The sequence below is a fragment of the Meriones unguiculatus genome, chromosome 1 (genome assembly GCF_030254825.1).
Source record: "Meriones unguiculatus strain TT.TT164.6M chromosome 1, Bangor_MerUng_6.1, whole genome shotgun sequence".
Lineage (NCBI taxonomy): Eukaryota > Metazoa > Chordata > Mammalia > Rodentia > Muridae > Meriones > Meriones unguiculatus.
The window spans coordinates 94,577,427-94,598,942 of record NC_083349.1 but is presented as its reverse complement, the minus strand read 5'-3'; the positions used below and the strand labels follow the sequence as shown (position 1 = coordinate 94,598,942).

Here is a 21,516-nt window from a genome sequence, read left to right as displayed (position 1 = left end):
CCGTTCCAACATTTTTGTCAATCGCTTGATCACTATTTTAAATTTCCTTTAAAGGAATGTCTTACATGTAGATTGTAACAAGCATAAAGGACAAGACAGGGATTATTGTCCATTTTATAATTTGATAACAAACCAGTATTTTACTTAGTCCCTTATGAATGAGATACACCCAGCTTGCAATTTAACAAAATCCTGAGCCTCTACGAAGTGGAAAGCGCTGTGGTGGAAGGAAGGAGAGGCAGTGGGTGCAGGCACCGCCAAACAGCGCCCTGGCTGCGGGCATGGCACAGCCTCTGCTCTCCGCATCTCCATGGAAAAGCAGTGCTGGATCTAAAGACTTGTGCCGGTATTTTATATAGAAGAGAAAGGTGTGGACTCCATACAGAAGGGACTGTTAAACCCCTAATGCCGGGCATCATTGCCCAGTGGTATCACTGTAGTTAGCCAAGAAGGAGAAGATCCTTGGATTTCAGAGACCTTAAAGAAAGTGCCATCAATTTATGTTTAAGGAAAAAAAGAAAAAATCGAGAAGGTTCAATGACTAAGTACACGTGCTTATTGGTAATATGGTGGTGAACGGTGCATTTTACACATAAAACACACACACACACACACAAACCATTTAATTTTCTTTTATTTTTCCTTCAAGTACATTTTAGAAATAGCATTTAGACACAGGCTCACAAACACATATACCCACAAAGTTTCATGAAGGGTTCTCCCTTGCTTCCTTTAGCTGCTTTACATAAAATTCAAAGCTTTCCTGTTAAGGAGACAAAAAGAGAAATTACAGACAGTTAGGAGCGAGCAACACAGCCTTTAAAAACACCAGTGAGCGAGCACTGGAGGCCACGCCTCCACGCTGACCACCTGCTCTTTAAGCCCGGCATTCCTGTCTTGTGAGATGCCAAGTTCAAAAGCCTCAAGCTCTGAGTGAAGCCCAGCTCTAGGGCTGAGTTCCACCTCACAGAGAAACAAGAGAACTGATAAATTCACACCTAGCTGAAGGTCTGGGACACCTTGCATTTACCCCAGGCTATTCCACCCCGCCCTCCTACAGTTCTTCAGAGACCCAATTCTTGGTAACTTATTATTATACCGTTTTCTCTGCACAGTCTTAGTTGTGCTCTTTGGCACACATAAATCCACGGAGGTATTTTCTCGTAATTAAGAATACTCACGGGGGGCTCAGTGAAGGGGATGGGCTCGCCAGCGTCCTTGAGCAAAGACGCATAGCGCTTCAGAAAGAGGTCATCCAGCTTCACGTTCTTTGCTGTCAAATGCTCATACAACGCTTTAGCAGAGGCCACATCTTTGTCTAAGACTGAAGGAGTCAGAGAGAGATGAGCTGCCTGGAGAGACCCATCCTCTCCTTTCCCTGGCACTTTGCTGCCCAGACACCCCAGGACCCAAGACAAGGGAAGGGACGGCTCCAGGAGGAGGCATTCAGAGTCCACACTGCCTACTCCTCTACACTCTGCCTCCCAGTGCTCACTCTGAAGGAAAGGGTGGGCAGGCATGGAGGGCCTAAAGAACAAGGTCAATGGCATCAGAAGTACTAGCTGAGGACCCATGTCCTCCCACTGTAAAGCAGAGGTGGAGGAAGGCAGGGATGGTCCCAGGTGCTCTCCAAGGGGAAGGAGTTGGAAGCTGTTGGCGCTCCAGCCACAGCTAGTTTCCCTGTGTAAATCCGCTCCTCCCGCAAGGACCCTCATTCTTAGCTATTCCTGTCTAGGGATCCTGTCAGTCTTCTCTGCTGTCTTTCTCCACGCCCACCCTAGTACCCCAGTGGCCTCCTTTTCCAGTACTGTATTACTTAAAGAAGTCTATGACTTCAGCAGATCTGCTAAGTCAGTTGCTCTACCATAACTTACTGTGGTGAGCAAGACTGTGGGTGGCACATGGACGGGCCACCAAGGCTTGGAAATGACAGCACTTTCTCTTCCCAGTGAGAAAACTTGAGGCTGGCTCCCCTTTCTCTCGTGACTGTTGACTATGAGGACTGAACTCCAACTGGGAGGTGATAAGCTCGATCACAGCGGACGGGGCGGGAGGGCTACTGAAGGAGCACAGAGGCAAAGAGGAGGCTAGCCCTTCTGCCCCGCAGGGCAGGCCTAACACTGAGTCTGAAAGAATTGCCAGGTTTGTCTGGGAGCCTGGGACCTGACTCCACAAATCTGGACCGCTCTGAAGGTGTCCGGAAATATATATATATATAAAAAATGTTATCGCTCCAGAAGGAATTCTATACTTTTCTATAGTTTAAAAACATTCTATATCTAAATGAATGCACGATTATCTGAAATTTAGGATTATTCCTTTGAGCTGAACACACAGTTGACTACATTTAGAAATATTTATATCACTTAAATAGTAAGATTAAAATTTATTACCATAGCTTTTCATGCAGCAAGTATATGCTTCTTCCTTTTCACATAATTCAGGAATCAATTCTAACAAGGTCTTCAGAACTGGTGCCTAGGAAAAGTGGATAAAAGTAACACACTCAGAAGAATTTTACAGACCACCAGCCTAACAGTACTACAATAATTACCACACAACTAGCCACTCAATTTTATGTGTCTTAGCATTTGATGTTAATTCGATAAAAATCATTTTTCAATAATTATGGCAATTCATTTACATATCTGAGTACTTTCAAAATAGATATAAATAATAAAATCAAAGCATTAAAACTGCTTCTTTTATCAACTGTTAACTTATCAAAAAGCAGTAAGATCAAGGGTAAAAAGGTAAATCATATTTTAGCGTAAAAAAAATTTTCAGGATAAAATATAAAGATTCAAAAAATGACTGGCATTTCTAGGGTTTCACTAGCATGATCAGCTGACTGCTGGGAGGACTACTGCAGGAGCAGAGAAGACAGAACCTACTCCACCGAGTCAATCAGCGATGAATTTCGTATATAACCTGCCCTCATCTTAGCGAGTGGAATCTAGCTTAATTACCTGCTGTACCGTCAACGGCAATGTGGCCAGGACTTAAAGTCCTAACTCCCCTTTCAGCAAATCAGTCACATCACACGCAGATCCAGGACACTCAACTCCTTCCTGCCCATCTCCTGAGGAGGCCCCAAAGCAGGACCTGCTGCACATAAGAGACCCTACCATCGAATTATACCCCCAAAATATAAAACAGGACCTGCTGGTTGTCTTCTGTACATGCGCGCACACATACAGAACTTTAAAAACAAGCCAAATATAGACAGGCCCTGTCTTCCATTTCTGTGGCATTTTCAGTAAGGTTCTGAGACGACATAGAGCAGGACTGTCTGAGGGGCGCTGGGAACAAAGAACAGTACCTTTTTCGGCTTCTGAGCATTCCTGAGACAGAACACGAACAGAATCGGGCTTTGCTCGGCAATGGCACCGCATCTCTAAAATGTATAAATTTTGACTGTCAGTCAATGAAGGTTCGAAATAAGCAGGTCAAGGTGCATCTTCTCAATTAAGGAAGTTCACCATGACACAGTGACGCATCATTACCACTGGAGCCTCCCAGGTTTATTTAGGCACCAAAGGGAAACAGGTGCGGGCCGTGCCAGCCACTAGTGAGTGTGGCTCTTTGCATCCGAGGATGAAGTTTGTTTAAAAAGAAAAGGGAAAAATTACACCGATGCTTCAACAACCACAGAACAAGGCTTAGGACTGCAAAGAAAGGGGGAAAAAAGAAACACCATTCCTCTCCAATTATTCTGCCAAGCATTCACAAGTGAGCTAGGGATCATAAGGTTAATTATACATTTAATAAGGTGTCAGGGAGATAACTGCTCGTTTCTTTATAAAAATTAAAATGTACAAAGCAAGTTCTCTTTAAAGTATAATTACCTACACTTATGCATACAAAAGGACTGATTTCAATCTCTCTATTTTATAAAAGGCTTTCATTGCAATAGACAGCCAGTGCTTGAGAAAGAGACAAAAGTTAAACTGAAAAAAAGTTTATATGACAGACCAGATAAATCAAGTGTCTATCCAATGTTAGATGCTTTAGTCAAATCAAATATGGCAAGACAATATTTTAGTTTACACTCACTGCAGATGTCATCCTCTAAGTTTCTGAAAGCACATTGCTCATTCAAAGCTTTAAAACACTGTCAGTGCTAAGATGAACAGTATAAAAAGAACTTCTGCGGGCTCGCAGAACATTTACATTATAAACTGAGGTTTTCAACATCTGGGAACCAAGTTCTTCGCTAAAGTGAGAAAGAACAACACGTTACTGTTCGGCAGGCAGGTAAAGGATGAGCTGCTGTTGGATCAGCACTCAGCCGCCACCAAGAGCTCCTGGGCGTGCAGCCCGGCTGCTGGCAACTCTGCTTCAATGGAATGATGAAGGTTACGGCTCGAAGCAAGTGCGTAGAGAAGAATCAGAAGAGCATGATCAAGGTGACTGAACAGCACGTGTGTGGCTAGGTAACTGTGCTTACAGCCCTCAGGGTTTAGCTATACACACAAGAGGATACCATGTGAAGACACATTCAAGAGAGAACAACGAAGATTCTGATACTCCTATCATAAATTTCCTACAAAAGAAGAACTAAATGAACCAAACCAAACAGCAAAAACCTGAGAAAGCAGAAGCAATCTGCATTTTTATATAACTGTTAACTCAGGAAAATGCTCAGGCACCTCTGAAAAGTGGCTTTGGGCTGCTGTCAGGCTAGACGAACTCGGACCAAACCTGGAACTCAAGCCAATGACACAGCATCACCTCCCACATCTACCTACGACACCTCACAGCCAGTAGGAACGTAAGTGACTGTAACACTATTTACTACCAGAAATTGGTCCCAGGCCTCAATTTGACACAGGGAGTCTACACAAACACAGCCGCTGGCAGGATAACGGGACTGTTTGACTGCCGCCTGCTGGGACAGGGCTCCCCAGCGGTGCCTGTTTGTGTACACTGCCAGTAGCAGCTGGATCACCCACCGCTCTGGCGCGCTTGGCGCAGCTTTATATTTAGAGCTGTTAAAATGGCATGAATGCAGTTGTCTCCTTTCCTCAAGATTGCTAATTTAACTGAGAGTGTGGGCCACAGAGACCCACAGTTGTCATTTAATGTGTTGGTGACACATAAGTGAATAGAAAGCAAATTCAACTCTTAATAAACCTTGAATAAGGCACTGAGAATGTTTGAGTATTCAAGTGAGAAGCTGTACATGAAAAGCAAACATTTCCTACTTCTTGTTTGCAAACTGTGTTGCCATGGTGATACACAGTATTTAGAGCATTAAAGAAATTAGGAAATCAAAGGAATTGTTGCTTTGCATTACCCGTCTTCAAAGAAGCATGTCTCATTTCCCCACCCTATGCCTGTCTTAATTACAAGGATTGCTAGTCCTACCTGAGAGCTTTAAAACTAGCAACCCACAGCCCCTGGTCCTGTCATGCAACCTTGATTCATGCTGAGTTCCCGTGTTCTAGCACAGGTTCTAGCACAGGTTCTCCACTCTTGGCCCCCTCCTCATGCTCCTGTCTCGTCACTTCTCAGGTGACTTCTTCTAGGTCATTCATTACCTCTAAGAGAGCTCTGGCCTCATCCACCTTGCCTGAATCCACAAACTGCAGGAAGAGATCAGTGACGGGCTTGTAAAGTGCAAACTGATTGGCCAATCTCTCAGACATGATGCTTACTGCAAGAAAAACAGGTAAGGAAAATTGAAACAGGGATATGACTCACCTGCCCAAGAAATCTGGCCCAACTTCATCCAAGAAAAAGAGAAGCTTCTATGCTCTTTAAGAAGCAAACAACTCACATTTTTCTAATGCTGGTTCCATCTGTTCTTCTATTACTTTTCTGAATAAATATGACAAGCCGAAGTACTGCTGTTCTATGGTTTGATTCTCTGAAGTAAGCATGTTTTCAATATATTCTATGGCGGCATCTATATTATTACTATAAAAGAAACCAAAATTATAATAAAATATTTGCTTCCATAAAATTGTAGCCAGTTTTAATTCATGTAGATATTCATGCAAATACTTCAGAAAAAAGAGGATCTATATTTACAAGCAACCAGATAATAACAATACTTCTAACAACAATAATTTTAAAGCATATCATGTAACATAACCTAGTTATTATGGACTTACAAACCACAACCAACACTAGTATGAGGCAAAGACCGTATAAGCATTTGGAGATGAAAAAAAAAATTAAAAAGATTATATAGTCAAAAGCTGTATTTTCACAATTTACAGAGATTTCTTTTTGTCAGGCTCCATACGTTTGGAAAATATTCAATTCTAGAATCCTCAAAAAAGGGTGCCTTTGAACTTTATTCTGAGGAAAAAAAATGTGGTGGCCTTCTTGAACAAAGTAGCAAACAATATACTTATTATTATCATTTTGATAAAGTAATCTACAACCGATATGTACAGTTTTAATGTGGTGCCATAAGTCAACTTCATGTTGAAATTACTAGAATGAAAATAAGAATTCTAACTAAAAAAATGATCATATACTAGATCTTTCTTATGGGATTAGGTAAAAGAATTATTTTAAAGTGAATAAAAACATGTTTTCCATATCATAAAATATATCTATCTATATATTTATACTGTAAGTTTAAAAGTTCATCTAGCCCTTAGATCTAATTGTAAAAATCAAATTTTCTTATTGAAAAGAAAAATTTAAACTTTATTTCAAAAAAGTTTATTTGATCTATATATGGCTGTTTGGCTTGCATGTTTATATGGACATTAGGGCAAGTGTCACAGCCCACAAGCTTGGGAGCCATCATATGTAGGTACTAGAGGAAGTCCCACGTTGGCTCATGAAGAGATAAACCATCTCTCCATCCCTCAGGAAATAATTTTAAAACAAAACATTTCTGCTAAAAGAAATAGGAATAAACAAAAATAACCCCTTCAGAACAGTATTTTACTATCAAATCCATACATCAGAGAATAATTATTAACGAACATTTCCCTCAAAAGCGTTATGAATATCAACTCTAGAATTATTCTTATGACTTCTTTTTTTTTTTTTTTTTCCTGAGAAAGGTTTCATTACATAGCTCAGATTGTCATCAAACTCATCCTCCTGAGTTCTGGGACTATGGGCCTATCTTATGTTCACTCTTACAACAATTTAATGTGTATAAATAAAGCAGCAATGAAATCCAAGGAGAGTTGAGTCCTTCTGCAATGAACTGAGTCTGACACCTTCTCTTCTTGCGGATATGAAATGCTTGGAATGGAACTCAGGGTCTTATGTTCACTAACAAGTTCTCCATCATAAAGCTACACAACCTAACCATGGACACAGTTTTTTTTAATTAATTAATTTTTAATAAATTACAGTTCATTCACTTTGTATCCCAGCTGTAGCCCCCTCCCTCATCCATTCCCAATCCTACCCTCCCTCCCTCATCTCCTCTAATGTCCCTCCCCGAGTCCACTGATAGGGGACGTCCTCCTCCCCTTCCCTCTGACCCTGGCCTCTCAGGTCTCATCAGGAGTGGCTGCATTGTCCTCCTCTGTGGCCTGGTAAGGCTGCTCCCCCCTCAGGAAGAGGACATGGGTATTTTTAATAAGCTAGTATTTTTAATAAGTCTCACTATGCTGGCAGTGTGTTCACGCTTTAAAGAATTGCTGATTAGGAAAAGAAATCGCTTTAATTTTTGTAAAAGAAGTGTTTTGATAACAAGAGGCATATATGTGTGTGTGTGTATATTATTTTATACACACGCACAGGTGTACATGAACATATACATAATATAACTTGTGCATAACATACATTATACATAAATATAAACGAGTTAGCAACTGGAGTATGTTTTACGAATTACAAATGTTTCATCTAAAATTTAATTAAAAATAAAATACATTTTAATGTAATTAGTTTTAATAGTAAATAATCAACATAATAATTAGGACTGAAAATTTCCTATAACTGACATGGTTTTTCCAAAAGGTGCAGAAAGCACAGAAACCGTTTAAAGGTAGATATTTGAGATAATCCTCAATCAAGAAAGCTTGAAAATACTTACTTCTTCATCTGTGCCAAAGCAATGTTATTGATGAAAACCATTCTTGAGAGTCCAATTGCATCAAGTCCATTTACCATCTTTTGAACGGCCTCTATGCTTTCCAGGTCACCCTTCAAGCCAAAGGCCTGGATGAGGCGGGTCACAGCCAGCTTAGAAGGAATCTGTTCCAGATCCAGCGTTTCTTTTAGAGTTGCTAGAGCCTCTACAATGAAGAGCAGAGGACTGCGTTTTTCTCAAAATGACCCACACTGACTTGAATACATCTTGAAAACCAGCTTTTTAAAAAAAGAGCATCAAATGGCTAACACTGAAAAAACCTGAATAATTCACTTTAGTTTACAGAAAATATTAATACTTCATGAAAATCGTTTTAAAATGGAACAGCTAACTGTAAAATGAGAGAGGAGCAGAATTTCATGTAGGAAAGAAGGCAAATATTACTGACAGCATAAATTCCATTCTGGGATACTATTTCATAACTAATCAAGAAAGCTGACAAGTTCTGAAAAGTGGAAGAAAGGAAGAACTTTTTTAAACAGAAGAATACACCAAAGACAAAAAAAAGGTTACTTCTATCTGTATTAATTACCTTGATTTTACTAACTCAAAGCCCACATAATTATCAAAACATTTTAACATGTCATATTCTTTTTTGAAAATGGTTCAAACAGGACGAAATGACACATAAAACCAGCCAAGCTGGAGCAGTCACTCCAACTCCACATTAACAGATTTATTTCACACAATTAGGCTCCTTGCAGAAACTTGGTGCATTCAGCTTTCAAAGAAAATAAAGCTTATTCAATTCTTAGGGCTACAGTCAATTACAAGTACTTGATCATGGATACATATGGAATGCCTTTCTAGTTTACAGTCGCGTGCCAAGGGCAGTGAGATCCTTGTGTTAAATAAGGTGGTAGACGGGAGGAGCTGCACTAACACTTAATAACAGCCACCTTTACCAGCGCAGAGACTTCCCAGCTTTGCAGCAGTGAAAGCACTGTAAACCTAGACGAAGCGGAGGCTCTCCGGGCAGCTCCTAGACGGAGAGCAGCTTATCCTCACATGGAAAGGGAAAGGGTAGTAATTAAAGAGTCTTTTAAAAACAATGCAGGAAAAGACATGATTGATTTAGTCTTCTTTACTGAATAAACTATTATAATTTCAAATTTATACATGATCCAGACCATTGACCTTCAAATACAGAAATGGGAAAACAGTTTAAAAAACAGTAGATATTACAAATACGTATGCATGTAACAGAAACAAAAACACCTCTATGGTATTTGAAAAATATGACACACCGAAAATCAGCTTGATAGTATCTTGTTAAAGGGTGGTTATTTTCAGACAATTACGTTCAAAATCCTTGGTATCTAAGCACATTGTTAGGGAAGAGCTTTCTGTTAGTGAATAAAGTCAACAACAACAAAAGAAAGGAGGAGGATGGCAGCTCAGGTTGATTAAGCATTTACTACAGTGCAGGTGTGGAATCAGAAGCCATGCTCAAAGAACCCTCCTGAAGTTAGAACCAATCTTACAGATGAGCACTGAGGCTGGTGGTTCAGTATTCCCCCAAGGCTACAGTCACAGAGCAGGGTGCCAACCTCATCCCCTGCCCCCACCTCGTCCCACTCCAGGTGCTGCACCTATGGGTACAGAAGAGTAGAGGGGCAAGCAAACAGACAATTTATGTCTGTCCAAGGGGGATACAAAAGCTCACGATCTCAACCATGGCACAGAATTTACCATCTGTGCCACGAGTGAGCTAAGGAACACCAAAAATAAGACCCCATCCACGTCGATCTTCTCAAGTCTTCTGTCACTCAAGGCCAACATGACTCTCAATTATTCTCTAGTCATACTGAGTAATACTGCTACATGGCAGCTATGAACAGTCTACAAAAGTATCAGTTTATAAATTACTCTAAGATTTAATTGGATGTTTTACTGCCATAGACAAGTTTGATTAAAATAAAGTTGAAAGAGAGCACAGATCTGAAAGACTAAAGAAAACCAGTTGCTCTCTTTGGCTATAGATCCATGTGTGTGAACACCTGAGAACAGGCGGGCCACCACACCACACATTTCCGTGTGGTTTTCATGGGGCACTCAGGAAAGGCTCAGAGTCAGTAAAAGGTCTTGGGGCATATTTAATTCCAAACTGAACTCTTTAAAAGTTAAATACAAACGTCTTGTTCTTTGTGTCACAGAAACATTAGCTATTCACAATTTTCACAAGGAGCAGATTTTAATTTCCTCTTTGTTTCTCTGAGACAGTCTCACTCTGCGGCCCAGCATCTTGGCTATCCAGGCCGACTCAGATATGAACAATCCCCCTGCCTCAGCCCTCACAAACTAGAATTACAATGTGCACAATCAGGCCCAGTTAAAAATTTCAATGTCTTAAAACCTACACAGAAAATAAACCTCACAAAATCATTTCTGCTGAAAATAAAAAACCTTCAAAAATTTAAAAACAAGCCTTAGTGCAGTTCCCAATCACAACTCGAGACTGTCCAAAAGACTGCTGTCATGCAGAGTGCCTGAGAGACTGCACTATAAACTCTAAAAAGAGAAATGGCCGCCGTCGTTCAGACAGCTGAGGAGCAGCACGCCTAAGTACTGCAAGCAACCCCGAGGCTGAACAACTACAGCCAGCCTCCTCTCAGGAGGATAGCTGATCAATTGCAAAGCAAGGAGCAGCATTATGATCGCAGCCTGGGAAGAGGCCGAGCGCCAAGGGTGAGGGCTGGGAAGCTCAAGGTCTCCTAAGTAGAAGCTGTTGTAGTGGTGCTGCTATACTGCCCAAAATTCAAACTCGGAAGTTCACTGAAAAGCTTACCTAAATCGTTATCAGCGTTCTCCTCGAGAGCTAACGACCCACTGTAAATTCATCAACGGCCACCACAAAACCACCAGCGCCAACCCTCCTCAAAGTCACTTCTAGTCTTCCTAGGTCACCCTCTCCACCCATATTCAAAATCTCAACTCCAAACAAACACTGAATTTTATTGTTCTTGGTATTATGAACTATTAAAAAGTACTGGATTGGGTTTTTTTAAAAAATCAATATTACAATCATTTGGTGTACAATCTCAAACACTTAACACTCAATTTAACTCATTTGCTATCTCATATACAACTAACACAACATGCAAGAAATAACTGCTGGGAATTGTTTCAGACCTCCAAAGTATGTTAATTTCCAAAGCAAAATGACTTGTGCTGTGAATTTTAACGCACTTGAAAGCCTGTACTTTCTCTCGTTCTGGAACACAAATTTTGCATGTCTGAAGAGCTGTGATTCATCTTAAGAAAACCCATCTTGTGTTAAATGGAATGGAAACTGGACTAAGTGGTCAAATGACAAGTACATTCATATTCAAGCTGTATTATAAATGCATGTACAGTAATTTACGTCTCTCAGCTACCACAAAAGGCTCTTGATAAGCAGGTAATTTGCTAAATGGACTCCTTTATCCAAGTATTCGAAGGGCGTTACAAGAAAAATCTGCAGAGGCATTAATGTGACGTAAAGGTCAAGCATTGTGACATACCTTTCAAATAATCCCGCCTAACTTGCGTTATGATGAGGAGGCTGTTGGCAGCATCGTTCAGTGTGAAGCCCTTGATGTGGGTCTCAGCGCTAAAAGAAGCAGACATTTAGAAAGGAATTACTGACATGCTTCTGATACGATAATAAATGGTTGAGCACCAAGGTGAAATTATAAAAACTACTGTTCGTATGTTAAAAATATTGCTGCAAAATATCGACCTGGAGACAGCTTTTGTGTTATCCTGTCAATGGTTATAGAAGGATAATTTTTTTTTGCATTCTGACAGATGACAAAGTTGGAAATGAGCAACAAAAGAAACAAAGTACAAGATTTTTTTTAAACAATCGGTTCAGATTCTTGAGTGCTGACATATTAGGTGACTAAAATAACCGCATGCCCTGCATTGTTCGCCGTATCCTAAGCTGGATACTTTTTCCTCTCTGTCTCTCTCTCTCTCCATCTACCACAATTATAAAATGTAAAATTATTCTTCCAGCAACAAAAATGAACATTTTATTTTCAGCATTATACACCTTAAGTATAAACTAAAGCATATTACTAACCAACACCATTATTTGGTTTATTAATTTTCAAATTTCTGCCATCTAGATAGTTTTTAAAGCTTTTAAATAGAGCACAGAACCAAAACCAGTTACACGAAAATTTAAAATTTCACATAACCACAGACTTACAAACAAAACTTCCCAACTTTTAAAAAAGCTTTACTTAGCACCAAACCCTACAGTATTAACTAAAACCAAACCAAAGAAACAAACAAAAACCCTAAAATCTAACCAAAGCAGTTTGTTACACTGTACATCTCTTGTGATGACGTTTTAGCATCCTAATGCCCCAGAGTTGAACTCCCAGTTAGGAAATACTCATCGGTCACAAGGAGCAAGGAGCAAGCACAATCACTACTATCTGCTCAGCTCAGCAGCGACCTCACTGTCAATCTCCAACACAAGTCTAGAGACCCCTGAACACAGCATAAGATCACTATCCTTATCAGTCCAAGAGAAACCAGCCACAGACACCATGCAGGGCTCAGCCCCTCGGCCACTTGCAGCCCTGCCAGCTTACTCTGCAGTCCCCAGACATACAGCACTTCCCCACTTCCCCTAACTAATCCCCGTAACTACTCAGTTTGATTTTCCCCCTTCGTCCCATTTATCAATGCTTCTAAGTCAACAACTCACACGTGAGACTAACTGCTTAAAGAACTTGCTTTCTCAAAATGTAGCATGATTAAATTAAAAAAAAAAAAATCAAGCACTATTACAATCTCACTTCTCACACCAATATATATGAATTATGCCCTAAGAATATTACTTATGCCAGGGGGCACTAGGTGGTGGTGGTGCATGCCTTTAATTCCAGCACTCAGAAGACTGAAGCAGGCAGAGCTATGTGGGTTCCAGACGCCCTGTCTGGAAAAACTGAGGAGAGGGAGAGAGAGACACAGAGACAGACAGAGAGACAGACAGAGCTGGGGTGGGGGTGGGGGGAGAGAGTATTGCTTATAGCCTTAAACCAACCTGGCCTGGTTAACTCAAGCCTTTAATCCTAGCACTCGGGACATACAGGCAGGCAGATCACTGTAAGGTCAACACTAGCTTGGTTTATAAAGAGTCCCAGGCAAGCAAGGGCAACATAGTGAGACAAAGTGTCAAAACAAAACCAAACCACCACCACCAAACCCCCAAACAAAAACATCAATCACAAACACCAACGAATGCCATGAGGTAATAAATCTTGTCTTTTAACTGCCAAGAATAAGCAATAAGCTTCTTTAAAGAATATAACATCATTTAAAAGCTCTCCAAGAAGCTCCCTGTGTTTGTTTCAAATACAAAAGTAGAGATTAGTATCAGAAGGAAGAAAATTTTCCCGTACCTACTGGCTAGCAGAAAAGGACCACATTTTGAAAACATACTCCAACCTGGCTGGGAAAAAGTCTGAAGTTGCTCACAGGAACCTCTGCAACCGGGATCATTCATACAACATACATAAGTTTAACTTTGGTTTCTAATTTTCAGTTTTATTTTTCAGTTACCAAAACGGACTTTCTGTGATGAAGGGAATATCCTTATCTGTGCTGTTCAAAGGGATTTGCCACTAGCCACGAGCAATGTGTAATATAATTTTATTTCATTTTACACAATTTAAACAGTCACGATCAGACTGGTGGCTACTGGCGTGAACTGTGTAGAATTTCAGACATTTTTTTGAACTGTCAAAATAAAAAAAAAATATGGGGAAAAAAGGGTTTACATCTTATAGCTCACCCTTAACTGCAAATATTGATCTTTCTTAACTAAGACAGTATTTCAAGGAAAATTCTGTATTTTTCAGAGCAACATATGGACTGCTGCTTGTGCTGGCATAATAAAACATGCAAAACCCTCATCAGTGCTTCTAATTTATGTCACTGTGAATCACAGACACTGCAGCCCAGTGAAAAGTCAGGGACAGACTTAGCACCATTTCTAGACAGAAGGAAACAGGAAGTGGGTGAGGACAGGCAGAGTGAGTGCTGTGCTCACGGGCAGAGCAGGGCCGCTGTGAAATGATTCTCAGCTCCCTAAGAAAGCCATTCAGTGTTTGTTCCCAGAGACAGAGCCGCTGACGTTGGCATCCAGGCTGGAGAGCGAGAACAGCAATAGACTGCTACAAGATACTTTAACCCATGTGGTGGCCACCCTAACAAAAGCAAACACCAACCATTATTTTTGAAAATGATTTTTATACTTATTTGTGTGTGTGAGTGCACAGGCTTATATATGCAGGCAAACACAATACACAGAGGTCAAAGGACAACTTGCTGGAGTTGGCTTACTCTTTCCAGCAAGGCGGGTTTAGAGATTACCTTTACCCATTTGCTAGCCCAACCAACAATTACTTTTTCACTCTGATAGTTGATATAAGGTTGGAAGAGGAAAAGGCAACCAGGAAATGAATCCAGGGAAGTTACTATGACATACTCCAGTACCACAATTAACTAGATAATTCATATATTCCCAGTCTAGAGGCTGTCCTAGAACTCAATCTGTAGACTAGGTTGGCCTTCAAGTCATAGAGAGCTACCTGCTTCAGCTTCTTGAGTGCTGGGATTAAAGGCTTGTACCACCACCTGACCCTTTTCAAGAAAGGTACCCAACATAGGTTTCAAGTTACAATCCTACAGAACAATGAATATTTTATTAGTTCAAGGCCTGTCGTGGGGTTTGACCAAAAAGAAAGTTGGGGAGAAAAGGGTTTATTTTTATCTGGCTTACAATTCCACATTGCTGTCCATCACTAAAGTCAGGACAGGAACTCAAGCAGGGCAGGAGCCTGGCGGCAGGACCTGATAGAGAAGCCATGGAGGGGTGCTGCTCACATGGCTTGCTCATTCTACTTCCTTATAGAACGAAGGACCACCAGCCCAGGATGATGCCACCCACCATTGATCACTAATTGGGAAAATGCCTTACAGCTGGATCTCATTTTCTCGATTGAGGCTCCTTCCTCTCTGCTGACTCTAGCTTGTGTCAAGTTCACACAAAACCAGCCAGTACAAGGCCATATAAGCAATCCCCTGTTGAAGGCTTTTTGGATCTTGGATTCTCTCTGGTCCACGCAGCTACGTTGGGAAGGCAGCTATAAAATAATACTTGTAGGATACCACAGCTGAAATATAAGCACTCTGAAGTGTGCAGAAGTCTCATCTCTACATAGACTCTAAAAAAACCCAACCCTGAAGCAGAGAGCAGAATGGAGGTTGTCAGGGATGAGAGGAGGGGAAATATGGAGATGAGGACTACTGAGTACCAGCAAGGCAGGTAAATTCTAGAGTCTTACACAGCAGTGCCTACAGTTAATAATACTGCTAAGAGGGAAGATCATCAGTGTAATTACACATACTCAGAAAACCCAACAATGATAACGACGATGATGATAAAGACGGTGGGAGGAAACTCCAGATAGTGATGGATATGTTTACGGCCTTGAGGCTGGTGCTGCTTTCATTGGTATATACTTATCCCCAAAGTTAATGAGATGTATACATTAAATATGTATATCTTTTAATATGTCAATCATATTATAGAAAGGCTTCATAAAAACCGAGAGAGGAAAGAAAGAATATGAGCCTGCATTTTACAGGTTGTGGTAAAAGGAGAATAAAAGAGCTATGCTTTCTAAACATTCAGGTCAGTCAGCTCCCTCTAGGAGCAAGACCGATGCCAGAACTCCAGAAATGTCTTATCATAACAATAATTAAACAAATGCATATGCAAACGCACTCAATGGGAATCAATATTCCAAAACACGATCTTTAGTACTTGAACTGTTTCGGTATCTTCCAGTCTATTTCATTTTAAAAATAGTTCATTCTGCCCCACTAAATAAACTGGCAACTGCAGTTTGAAAGTAAGCCAGGTCAGCGGCCTTCTTTGAGAGGTCTACACAGCATCAACAGGGTATTGTAAGCGTGATATATAGTATAATTCACCATGTAGGGTATGCCATCGGGATGTTCGAGGCACGCGACGCCTCAGTTATCCAGGATCTTTGGTGCCTCTGAATCAGAACTTTAGCAGTGGGTTCTGGAAAGATGGTTCAACTGATGCCAGGGTCACTATGGACAAGCCCAATCAAGAAGCTTGTGTGTGTGTGTGTGTGTGTGTGTGTGTGTGTATGTGTGTTAATGTGTAGCGGCATGTTCACGCATGTGTATGTTGCACACAAGTGTAAAACCAAAGTCGACATCTGATGTTTTCTTCAATTGTTCTCCACTTCATTTACTGAAGTGGGGTCTTTTTTTGAGCTTGAAAGTTAGTTCCAACCAGTCTACCTGGCCAGCTTACCCACAGACATGTGGGTTCTGGGGATCTGAACCCTTGTCTTCATGATGCACAGCAAGGACTTGACAAACCAAGTCATCTCCACAGCTCCAAGAGGAAGATAATTACATTTTACTTTCGGGAACTCTTTAGAGGATTTGTGACCAACTCTTAGGATTAAATGTTTTGACTTGTTTTCTTTCTTAAAAGTGTAAGTTTCCTACTTGTATTCATCAACAATAAATTCTCTGCTGTTTTCTGCCTCCCTGTCTTTCCAAATTACTTGTTTCAGAACACCTTAGGTTACGGTAAGATAAGAGTTCTATGATAACTTCCTGAAAAAGCAACCCAAGCCCCAAGGCTTACAGTTGACAGGATACCACTTAAAGAGTGCTTTAAGGCATTAAGTGAGGTACAAATAAATAGGAAGTAGTTCATTAAACTCCCAACTGAGTAAATGCACAACTCAGAGTACATCAGACAGGCTTGTGGTCCGAATATGGCTGTTGGTATCAACACACACACACACACGAACTAATCATAGTGGCAAACATGCCTATTATCCCGGCATTCAAGAGGTAGGAGGATTGCTGCAAGTTTGAGGCCAGCCTGCAAAACAGTGAGATGCTGCTTCAAACAAACATCCTAAAACATAGTGGCTGCTGTGTGAGTGGACGGTGTGTCTGAAGCGAAGGTTTCACAGACGAGTGCATACTCACAAGTCTTTCACTTTCGTGGCCTGTGTGAAGTTGTCCTTCCTCAGCAGCAAGTTAATCAAAGTGCTGTAAGCCTCACTGCTAAACACAACATTTTGCTTTTGAGCTTTGAGGAAGATGTCATAAGCATCTATGAGAGAGAAAAAAAGATTATAAAAGGGAGACAGTATTATTCTGAACTAGTAAAACAAAATAAAAAAAAAAAAAACAAAATATACACCTGCCCACTGTTACCAATTCCCAAGATACGGATACTAACCAAGCCAACAATCTTCAAAGTATTAAGACAAACAACTGCAGAAGTACTAGTACATGGAAAAGAATGGTGTCTGGAGGAGCTTCTTTTACAAATTATTTTTTATATTTGCTTTGGGTCAATAAATTATGTTCTTGCTAATAAAAATAAAAATCAGCTCTTCTGAATTCAAAAGATAGCAGTTTCAAAATAAATCGCAAAATACTGTGTTAAAGTCCAAATAAACCAGAGGTATAATTTAGATTGAGGGGTGCAAAAGACTCACTTTCAAGCTATCTTTAATCTATAAGTGGGTGGTTACAATGGTTAACATTCCAACACAACAGCATTAGAGTGAGTATAGCCTATAATTCTAAAATTAGAAGATCAAATTATTTGGCTACGACAGGACTTATACAAAAACATACAATTTTCAAATATACAGATACCTAACAAGTAAACTAGGCAACATTTGTTTGACTGATTAACAGTTTTATTTCACTTGTTCACAATAACTGTCAGCAAATGAAAAGATGTTACCAAAAGCGAAGTATCTACACTTTTCAGTCACTTACTTTTCTGAAATAAAATTGCTTGCCTAGGAAGAGCCAACTGGGGCTGCAATCCACTCTTGTGTGGATAAATACATCCCAACAGAGACCGAGGAGAAATGGTCTGCCACAGACAGCCCTCTACTATATAAAGCTCAGCCGGAAGGAAAGGCAAGGTATTTAAACAGGTGTAAATCTGATGCTAGCGACCACAAGAACAGTCTACAAGTGCTGCAACAGGCAAAAATATTTGTGGTTGTGTGTGCAAGTTAGAAAAGTTTGTATTATCCCTTCAATAAAACGCAAGCAGTAATGTCCAAATCTTATTTAAAACTGAAAATTAAATTAGAAAAAAAAAAAAAAAAAAAAAGATAAGGCGTGAGAATATTTATACTAGTTGTATTTTGGTTAAGATTAGGTTTGTGTGACTGAAAGTAAATAATTCGTGTTAATCAGATTTTAAATAAGCTTTCCAAAGCACAATCCCACAATTCCAAAGCAGATTTAGTTATCTCATTACTAAGTACTTTGTATCAAGAGTTTTGTTAATGCCTACACGAACCAGGCACTAGTAAAAGGTAGAAACACAAACACTCAAGAAGAAATTACATTAGTTAGTGGCTATGCCAACACATACCTAGAGTACTCACTGTATTTTACCATGTAAAAAAAATGGGAGGGAAGCTCTTCCTCCCATATTTTTTCACGTATATAACAGTCACAGCCCCAGCTTCCCAGCTTCCCCCCCATACTCTCACCTAACCATTTTTTCCCAACAAGGCCCCACCTACTTTCATTTGTTCTCCGTTGTTGGGTGTGGCCCTCTGCATTTAAACTAAGGACGTCTGCATGAACGTGGGCCTGCTATTCTGTCCTTGAGGAAGAGCACCTTTCCAGAGGGCACAACTGAGGAATGACTCATCTGCCCTCTGGGAGACATGCATCTCGTGAGCCTCTTCCCCGGAAAGTCATCTCCTGAATGCCAGTATCAATCCATCACAAATGTTTTTTAAAAAGCTTAATACAATAACATTTACTGGAAATAAATCATTTTAACTATGGAACACCAGCATGAAGCTACAAAAAAGTCTATCACTCAGCACACAGTGGGACTCTTTAAGTGGGACCACAAAGTTAGTTCACATAGCTTGTCTGTTGCTAAGAATGAGGCTAAATATTGTAACTTAATAAAACAAAACTAGAAAATGTTATCAGTTGTTTTGATACCATGGGAGCTGCATTCACTATTATCTACCAACCTTTATGTGAGCACTTTTTTGTAGCAAACCCATTAACCTCAACTATCCAACGGATAGTACCGTAAGCACTGAATTTTCGAAACACTTGTATCTTGCGAAGTTCTTGAATCTTTAGACATATAAAATCAGTATATAACTCTGAACTAACAGGCTAACCCAATGAGCTGACCGACTATATAATTTTTAATCAGTTAAATGTTTTCATTTAAATAAAAACTTTATCAGCTAGGCATGATGGCGTACATCTATAATCCTAGCATTTGCCCTAACCAAAGAGGATTGAGTCTGAGGCCAGCCTGGGCTACATAGTGAGACCCTGTCTCAAAGAGATCCCAAGCAGCCAAGACGATCATCATAAATAAAGTCAGCCTTCCACATGTACAACTGTACCTAACAATTAGTCTCTCTCTGGTTTTTCAAGAGGTTTCTGGCTCTTCTGGACCTCACTCTGTAGACTATGCTGGCCTCGAACTCACAGTGATTCACCTGCCTTTGCCTCCCTAGTGCTGGGATTAAAGGCATGTTGCCACCCCCTCACATCCCCTTGCCCCACCCCTGGCATCTAACAATTCTTAACATCTGGCCACATTTACTTCCTTTGCTCGTTTTCATCCTTAAATATTTTATACAGATCTCAAAATTTAAGGATACTGGCTTATAAATTATAGTATCATTATCATAACTAATAAATTATTTAGTATCTCTATTATGTTAATAATAAACATTTCCCAACTGTGCTAATTTAAGGTATAAAATATGAGCTGTACAGTCTGCACTCAGCCTGCACGCTGCTTGCTCTTAGAAACAAGACCCTGCGGGTAGTCACCTCTGTGTCTTCTCAATCTGCAGTCATTCAACATCATCTTCTCAGTAAGGCTGTCTTCTGGGGGTGATGAAGAATTCAGGGCAGCTGTGTCATCTTCAAACCAAAACTTTAAAACAAAATGACTCAGTTCAACAAAAATGGTTAAACACAGCAACCTCCGCTATAAAACTGAGCTAAGCAAGGTCCTAGAAATACACCGCAACAAAAATCTGTTAGTTAGGCAGATTACCTCAGGTACTTCGAAGGGAACTTCCTGGTTGCTGGTTTTTAGGATCTCCGCTAACAGTTGCAATGTCCTTTCACGAGGGATAATGTTTTCTTCTTGCATTTTATTCCAGACAGCATCAGCTTTTTGCCAGTCACCGTTCAATTCTGTAGAATTTGATTAATCAAACTCAATGACTATGTTAAACAGAACTGGTAAAGGTTTAGGACATTTTTACTTTATGTTCATGCAGGCATTATTCCAAATGCTGTTGCCATGGAAAGGAAACATTAGTAACTATAGCCCAGGTGTGAAGAGACTTTTCTGTACATCTAATTATGAGCCACAGAAACTTTCTCTGTCAAACAAACAAACAAAACAAAAATAAGAACAAACCATCCCAAGGATTTTATCCAACGCTTTCAAAATCATGTTGATAAAAAAGTTTGTTTTTAAAGTAACTGAGAGTGAAGATCAAAATTAGAAATAGGTAACACGTACTCTCTTCAGTGTTTGCAGAGGTGATAAATTCATGTGTACTGCCTTGTGAACTGCACCTACGGTTCTAAAATGGCTCAGGGTTCTGAGGCATGGCCTTTTTCTTACAAAGTGACAGATTTCCAGATACTTTGACTTGGGTGAGGAGAGATGACTGTGTGCACCTCACCTGCTACCTTGAAGGATGGCTCTCTGTGTCTCAGAGTGTTTCATAATTCTTATGGCAACAGATAACACTGCTGACTACATCTTAGGAAGGCAAGAAACCTCTTGGAAAGGCAACAGATTCCTTTGTATTAATAATCTAATTACTTTTATGTTGTGATATCCAGTTTTCATAAATAACAAGAACTTAGGGTTATCCTGCTTTATATGTCCTTTGTTTTAATTTGCAAATTAAGGAACATTTCAGGGAGATGAGCTGGAGCACAACCATCTTAGAAAACATGACTATTTCTATTTCTCAGCACTCTAGAGGGAAGGGATCACTTCTAAAGTACATGGGATTTCCCTAATTTTGTATCTCCAAATTCTGTCCTCAAAACAAACAAACAAACAAACAAACCCCAAGTTTTCTGACAACTAATGACTTTTGGAAACTTTAAAGAACAAAAAAGGGAGTCATAGTCACACTCAATTAGAAATCAGCAATTTAAAAAAAAGATAAAAGGTGAGCAGGACAATTTTCCTACATCATACCCAGGCTGCAACCCCCACTTTTAAGTAGCGGAAATGAACTTAAAGTTCAGAGTGATTTTCTAGAATACATACTTGATAATGAAGTAAATCTAAATAACATAAACCTTATACTTGCAATAGT

At 40.0% G+C, this 21,516-nt stretch overlaps 1 protein-coding gene across 1 annotated transcript in view; it reads right to left on the bottom strand.

Moving 5' to 3' along the window:
- Positions 1-616: 616 nt before the first annotated feature.
- Positions 617-21,516, bottom strand: part of Lrpprc (leucine rich pentatricopeptide repeat containing) — an 80,272-nt gene continuing 59,372 nt past the window's right edge. Inside the window, exons 28-38 of the mRNA XM_021652781.2 lie at positions 20,223-20,365; positions 19,994-20,099; positions 17,126-17,252; positions 11,581-11,669; positions 8,021-8,222; positions 5,783-5,922; positions 5,544-5,659; positions 3,323-3,397; positions 2,394-2,478; positions 1,182-1,324; positions 617-763 (exon numbers count right to left, since the gene is read on the bottom strand). Coding sequence (XP_021508456.1) covers positions 707-763; positions 1,182-1,324; positions 2,394-2,478; positions 3,323-3,397; positions 5,544-5,659; positions 5,783-5,922; positions 8,021-8,222; positions 11,581-11,669; positions 17,126-17,252; positions 19,994-20,099; positions 20,223-20,365 — 1,283 coding nt within the window. The 3' untranslated portion in view covers positions 617-706. The remainder of the gene's footprint in view (positions 764-1,181; positions 1,325-2,393; positions 2,479-3,322; positions 3,398-5,543; positions 5,660-5,782; positions 5,923-8,020; positions 8,223-11,580; positions 11,670-17,125; positions 17,253-19,993; positions 20,100-20,222; positions 20,366-21,516) is intronic.